Here is a 7,839-nt window from a genome sequence, read left to right on the forward strand (position 1 = left end):
TGAAAAATCATCATAACCTGGCAAATTAGACTGACATTGACCAACATCTTCCACTTTGTTTTGATTGAAATCATTCAACTACAATGCCCTGGTTTAGAAATGTAAAAGATGTATTTCTTTTAAAAGTCAAATTCAAAGACAAGTGTGATGCCAGTCTCTTCCATAAGAAGATAATAATTAATGGGGTACACCTAGCTGAATGACCAAAAAGATGATGCTGTGTCCATTGGATGGAAGAGCATAGTAAAGTCCACTCACAAAGGGCTTCAAAGAAAGCAACTTTCACTGTCGAATGTACCAAGACAGCACCAGCAAGACAATGTAATGTTGTTCTTGTTTACTATATTGTGTGCTTTTCCACTGACATATGACATTCATTATGCATAAACAATACATATTGTTGTGAGTTTAGGTAGCTGTGCATCACACAAGTACAAGTGTAATAAGTAACACATGGAAACTTTATATAAATGTAATGTAAGTTAAATAAAGTACCTTTATAAGGGACTATAACTGCTATTTAGCTTCATTTATATGTGACAAACACATCAGCAGAAATCCTTTGTCTGCAGTGGACTGCTCATCATGTGAAGTGTTAAACAACTGGTAAAGTAACTAAAAACCGACTAGAGGTAAAAGTAATGTGGATGAGTAGGAAAGGTAACAGCTGGACCTCAAGACAAAAAATTCGAATGTCCTCAATGAAATAAAAAAAAAAAGACATACAAGTTCTTCAGGAAACATAAACCTCATGGACCATATATTAATAAAATATGGATGACAAACGGATTTTATGGCAAAATACTGTGTAAAGGAGGTCTTGACAGACACAGATTCAATGCGTTACTTACTAAAAAGGGAAGGAAAAAAAAATGGAACAAATTTTCTGCAGTAACTAGATGTAAACTTTAGAATATAATGAATGTAAAATATATAACATGATGTAGATGTGTTTAGTGTAATTCACATACTATACTGTCTCCTTTGCGCATTCACAGTCGCAGGTTTTCACGAAACAAATACATAAAGCAAGAGAATCCACACGATATGTTGGACAGAATTCTGTGTTGATAAAACAATGAAGATGCAACATTTCTTTGCACAATTCTACCACCTGCTTTAGTCCCTCTAGGAACACACACATTTGGTTAAATAAAAAGTTCATTTGCTATATCAAACCCTAGATAGCCGAGACTCATCATGAAGTATTATGGAAAAGTCATAGAGCCAAAGTAAAATCACATACAAACAAAATTTAAAAATGTCTATTGTGGAATCTTTAATTTTAGTGTGGTAGAATCTAAACAGAATGTAGGTGGTTTGTGAAGTGAAGCTGCTGACTGTTCAAACTTGAGTAGCTGCCATTACCATCTCCCCAAAGCATTTTCTTGCATGAGATTTGTCATTACCATATAATAGTTAGACTAGTTTTTCCTATTGCAAACTGCAGATTGAAATGCCAGTATCCAAGAGAGAAAAATTGGTGTGAATATATGATGTGAGGGCATTCTATACAATGCTAAGCCCCCCCCCCCCCCCCCACACACACAGTGTCAGTTAAGTAAAAGCTCCAGAAATGTCAGAAATTAGACATTTTTTCTGAACACAAAGTAGTCTTCATCAGTACGATAATGTGTTTATGAGAGAAGACATTCATCATGGGAAAAGTACAATTGTAATGTACAGAGAATTGATGTAGCCAGTGGAAAAAAAATATGAAAATAAGTGTCATTGGAAATTTATTCATAGCCTGATGAGCAACACAACACACACACTATAGAAAAGTTCACAAGAATAACAAATAAGTACACCGGAAGTGGTATAAATATCGTACCACAGAAGGTTACATGTAAAGCTGCAACCAGTTTTCACAATAGCTGATTAATATGTACATGGCCATAAATTATAACACATTTAAACACACACTGAGAAGTTTAATACCACGTCAGTATGTGATACATTGAAAAATATATAAATTTTAGTAGGTTTTTCGAGGCCTATTGGTGCAACTGAAACTCTCACTGAAGCTACTGCTTCTGTCTTACACACACACACACACACACACACACACACACACACACACTCACACACTCACTTCCTTTTCTTCTTTCTGAAATGGTAAAGAAAACAAACTTAACAATCAAATACCTATATGAAGCAAATAACCTTGCATTTCTTGTTGCTTAACAACACAAAATTATCTAACATCTCAATTACATACCAAACATTGGCTGTGGGCTATTTCAAACCAGCTCTGATTGTTGCTGGGCATTCCTTAGTTCACATAAAAAGCCGCAACAATTTGTTTTTACATTTACATTTGAAGGCACACAAAGCACAATACAGTAAAACAGGAATCATTAAAGAGAAAAAAATCTATGACAAATATAGACATTTGCTCTTTTTCATAAACATATAGCTCAGGAAATGCTCAGACAGACTGTAGACAAAAATATAACAATAAACAAACAGCAACTCCAGTTATACTTTGGCATCAAACACTATTACTAGAAGAACACTGTCAAGAAAATACAAATCTCTGAGGGCTGGGACAAGTATTGCCCCATTTAAAAAAGTGCAGGGATAAAACAAATTTTATGTTAATGTAGTTGAACTTAATGCATATGTACCACTCGTTTCTTAACATAACAATGACAATGTTTCATGAGAAGACACACACATTAAGAAATCTGTCACATTACTAATCAATAACTTACTGAGGTAAGATTCAAGAAGAATCTAGTGACAAATTAGTTCCTATTTTCGATAAATTACAGTTGATACTACCTATACATAAGCTACAATGACTACGTTACCAAACAATTTTTTGCTCTTTCCAACAGTGACTGTAAATTTTATAGAAACACACAATTCATTACAAACATTTCTTTGAATAACCACATGAATTCTTGAACAGCAGAAATCACTGGTGACAAAACAGTGTTCTCAAATGGAAAAATATAACTGGGTTCTTTGAGCTTCTCATTCAAGGACAAACAAGAACAGTTCTATATTTGATTTTCTGGCTGTATGTGGGCAATACTTCAGCAACAATTTACACTTAAAAAGGCACAACACTCATTAATTGTAACTGTACTGTGTATATACTGAATGGATGAGAATCAATTCTTCAAAAGACAGATTCAACAAACGCACACACATTAATCATACATTCCATATTCTGACTCAGGCTCAGAAATTTCTGCAATATCACTATCATCTATCTGTATAATCTTTTTTCTACGAATTACTTTTATATCACCTGCTACTTTTGGAACTGTACATATATTTTCATTCAACTTCACAACTTCAACATAATTGCCACTTTTTGTCTTGAGTTCATATTTATGATTGTCAACTAACCTAACTTGTGGTTCGTAGTTAACAAGTTCTATATCTGAATCACTTGAGCTCACTACTACACTTATATTTTCTTCAATATCCGTAATAGTATTATATGTAATGGCAGGCTGTTCTTTGGGCATTTGCAAAGATGCTGATTCTGTTTGAAGTGGGGACTGCTGCTCTTGTTGTGGAGCTGTTTCTGCAGATGTTACACTACTTACACTTCTGGTGGTGTCGCTGAGATGCAAACCGGTGACCTCTGAGGGCTGGTCTGGTATGCTCTCAATATCAACTGAAATCTCCTCGTCTTCATCATCTTCATCAGAACCTTTGTTCACAACTGTACTGCATGTTGAGCATTCCCAAACAGGCCTTTTTGTCTTAAGATTACCACAGATTTTGTGTGTTCCTTGAGAGCCACAGTATCTGCACAATATTATTTCCCACATTTTTCCTTTCACATTAACTGAACGTGACTTTGCCCTACATATCTTAGCATCACAACGAGCATAAGTCTGAAGCAGCTCTTCATAAGCATTTGGAACTAGTTCCCAAGAGGCATCTCGTTCCGGGACAAATATGCCATATAATTTCATTGTTTCTTCAAAAATTGGCTTATTACAACACAACGGACATTTAAAAAAGTAGCCACTACTGAGAGCTAGTTTCTGTAAACAGTTTTTGTGAAACCACATATTGCAGCAAGGAGCCCAAATTGTTTCTGGGGACGGTTTTGGTATCAAATCATCAGAACATATAGAACAGGTGACATTATCAGTTTGAAATTTCTTCAAAGCCAATGCATCAACTTTCTGAACGATTCTGTGCTTGTCACAAAAGGATCTGAATGCTCCAAAGAATTGGTGAAATGACGACTGTTTCAATCCACAAGGTAGGTGAAAAACTTTGTGGCATTTTGGCGTCCCACAGTATATCGAGGCACCTCTTTTTTTACAATAGCTGCAAGTAACGTTTTTCACACGTCGCACTTCTTTCTTAATGTCATCTAGCAAGAAACCCCGAATGCCTTCATCGTCTTCTCCATTCTGCCGTATGTGCGTGGTCAGTAGCAAACAGAAGTAATGCGTGGCGACAGTTTCCATTTCAAGAAACTCACCGTAACGAATTTCGTCATCAACTACGGAATTGCAAAAGCAACATCTCTCTTTTCTTATCTTGCCCATTGTTCTTACAAACTGTCACATTGATACTACATTTACGCACTTCGCGGTTACCCCATTCACATGCTTACTTTTGTAAACAACAACAAAACGTCTGACAGTGCAACCACCAATGGCAACCAGTTGTTCCCGATCACGTAAGAGCTGACTGTAGCATAAATACGTACTTCCCGTAAACAAAATTTAGAACGACAGTCTTAAATTGCATAATTTGCAAATTTAGGATCAGTATACGATAATTTTGTGTGATTAACAGAATATGGAGAACTTCATAAAACAACTAGACCAACAAAATCGTGACGAGTTAAGCCCTTCTTCCACAGGCAACGAAAACTTGCACAGAAGCGACCAGTCAACTGGCGTGCGGAAACACACTACTGGATTCACTTTCATACCACATGCCCAGACAGAATAGTTAATAAACTTACTGGCCACATGCACCTCCCTCACCATCACGTAATTGTGACCTCACACGTTGAATAACATTGTCAAGTCGTTGCTATAGTTCAATTTCTGAAATAATATCAAAATTGATTTCCAGTCAGCAATGTTTCTACAATCAACCCTACGTGCACTAAATAATTATATTCGGGAAAATTATGTATACTCACAGGTAGAAATCTGTATATGCTTTTATTCATAACTTAGCATTAATTAAGTTTTTAAAAAAATCTTTCTTCGCGGCCGTTCCCATATTTTCTGAGCAACATAATTCTTCTTAACATTTCTGTTTTTGTAGTAATTTACTGAAACATCCCTAAGTGATGGCAACGATTTACATATTTCTGTGCACTGTAATAATAATGCTCTTTTGTCTTGTTTTGAACTCATTTTCCACACAACAACAACAAAAGTACCGGTAAGCTAACCTACGTCCTTGGTCTGTCACGGATATTGTCGGTACTGCCCACAGACGCCTCAATATTATCAGGCAGCACATTATATTTCCAAAAGTTTTGATATTTTCAATTTCACTAATAGAAGGTCAATATTATTACGCATACTAGAAATATTGTCGCAATTATTGATCGTTTATGGGCCGCTTACAACGAGTATAATACAACTGGCGTTCGCCACAAATAAAGCGATGAAATACGGCGTGAACGTAAACATAAGGCTACTCTACAGGTCACTCTATTAACACAAACTTTATTTGTCACTCTTATTAATTAACTTAACCAACTCACCACCAAATCATCACCTCTCAATCTAACCTATACTACAGCTCTATTTGTCATGTCAACGATATCGACCAGTTTCAGCCAAACGCCAGTTAAACTGGAGTGACTTTAGCGATCAATTTGTCTAGGAGCAAGTGGTGGGCGGTGGATCTGGCGTTATTCTACTTTTGTTCGTTCGACAACATAGGTCGCGAAAAGTGGGTTTGTGTGTATGAATAGGTAATGTCATCTCAAGGAAACAGGATTTTATCTTTAACTATTAAGAAAATGTATTGAAAGTGGGATAACTTCGTTAATCCTTAGCATAGAAATCTCATTATAGCCTTCAGTAATTTCTTGTAACTACTTATTTGTAATAAAGTTACACAGTATGGTTCAAAGCAACATAATATACTACAGAAGTATTATAACTAAGCACAGGCACTTGCTGAATTTTATGTTATTGGTGAACAGTTTAGATTGTAAAGTTAGGCTTATTTTAATTTCATAACACAATGATAATAACTATTTCCTTTAGTGGAAATATAATAATTATTTGTGCTTCTAAAGTGTAAGAGCTAATTTTCATCTAATTAAAAGCCCACGTAGAACACTCATCATTCAGTGATTGTGCCAGTTAGAACACTATCATATTTAAATGGGATTTTCAGTAGGTCAAGAGTAGCTTTAAATATCTGAAGACACTAGTGAATTACTTATTTCAACTTTGTGGTAATAGTTAGACTCAGTGACTCAACCAAAAATATATTATAATTGTACTTAAATAAAATACCTTTGCAATATTGACTGGTTTGCAGGAATGTGAACCACAGCAAGTCTATTGCCTTGGTTACAATGCTATTGGGATACAATGAAGCAGAATGAGAACAGATCTATCTAGTGACAGTTGCTGTAGTTCTTGGATGATAGTGCAAGAGGTTCAGATGGCCAATAAGTTAAACAGCTTTTAACTTTTCTGCTCATCAAGGGATCTGGCATGATAGTGAGCCAGCAGAATGTATCCGCAGGCTAGTCGAATGGCTGGTGTGTAGGTTGGCAGATGAATGTGCAACTTTTCATTGCCACTTGAAATGGTAATTAAAGGTAATATTTACAACAGATTTGCCTGTCATCTGAAAAACTGGAAGATGTAGGTAACAGTACACTAATAAATAGGAGATCCTCTCATGAAACTAAAAACATGTCTTGAACTTGATACTTACAACAGTAAGTTTATGTAAGTCTGCATGATTTCGTGGCCATTGTCACTGAAGTTAAAATCTTCTGGGTTATTAGGCTGCGTCAGGTGAAACACGACACTGCCTAATAAACCGAGAAGATTTTAACTGCAGTCAACAGCAAGTTTGTCAGTTACAGTTTATTATTCCTATAATTTTTAGGACTATTGGATATCAGTACTGAATATGACCTATGCTCAATAAACCACGCTGAGGAAGTCATTACAGCTGATGAAATATCACATTCTTTATAGTATCACTATTCGAATTCTAATTGTGTTTCTAAGACAGGAGTAGTAGTTTAACTGTTTCAGATCATTGTGTGAGAGGAAGGAATCATATTTTCGATTCAATATTATCCAAAGTAAATATAAAATATTTTTATGGTTACATTCACATTTTATGATTTTTACTTGCTTGTGTCTGATGCTCACACAGAAAATGTTAGTCCAAAAATACAATACAAATCTAAGCACAGTCAACAATGCCCTTGCAATCAGTTTGCAGTAAGTCTGTTAATGATTTACGTAGGGCTAGTATTACAGTGTCATGTTTCTTTGTCAAACAAAGTTGACATGTCTAATACTGATGTAAAAGAAATTCGATAGAGAAATAGGGAACTTCTTCAAATATTGCCTTTCATGAAGGAAATGTCATCAAATCCAGGGGATTGCTGTGAATTTAATCATAAATTCTTTCGTCTTCTATTCATTGCACTGTTAAATTAACAGCTCGGAGTGCTGGCACTGCTACAGGTATTTGATGCCTGCAGTGTGTTTGTAAATATAGCTACAAAATGTAGTTGACATGTTCCTTCGACTCTTGCTTTGACTTGGGAAGCGGGTAAGTAAGGGGCACAACACATGCCATTGATCATATGCTGGTAGGCAGATGGAAAACGCTGCAGGCATCTTC

The 7,839-nt window shown here is 35.7% G+C and overlaps 1 protein-coding gene across 1 annotated transcript; it reads right to left on the minus strand.

Annotated features, from left to right (window-relative positions):
* Window positions 1–1,722: 1,722 nt before the first annotated feature.
* LOC126336501 (PHD finger protein 7-like) lies at window positions 1,723–5,598 on the minus strand. Its single transcript, XM_050000265.1, has 2 exons — window positions 5,138–5,598; window positions 1,723–5,039 (listed from the first exon to the last, which is right to left on the minus strand). The coding sequence occupies exon 2, from the start codon at window positions 4,527–4,529 to the stop codon at window positions 3,162–3,164; it is 1,368 nt and encodes a 455-aa protein (XP_049856222.1). The 5' UTR covers window positions 4,530–5,039; window positions 5,138–5,598; the 3' UTR covers window positions 1,723–3,161.
* Window positions 5,599–7,839: the final 2,241 nt, after the last annotated feature.

This window comes from Schistocerca gregaria, chromosome 1 (genome assembly GCF_023897955.1).
Source record: "Schistocerca gregaria isolate iqSchGreg1 chromosome 1, iqSchGreg1.2, whole genome shotgun sequence".
Taxonomy (NCBI): domain Eukaryota; kingdom Metazoa; phylum Arthropoda; class Insecta; order Orthoptera; family Acrididae; genus Schistocerca; species Schistocerca gregaria.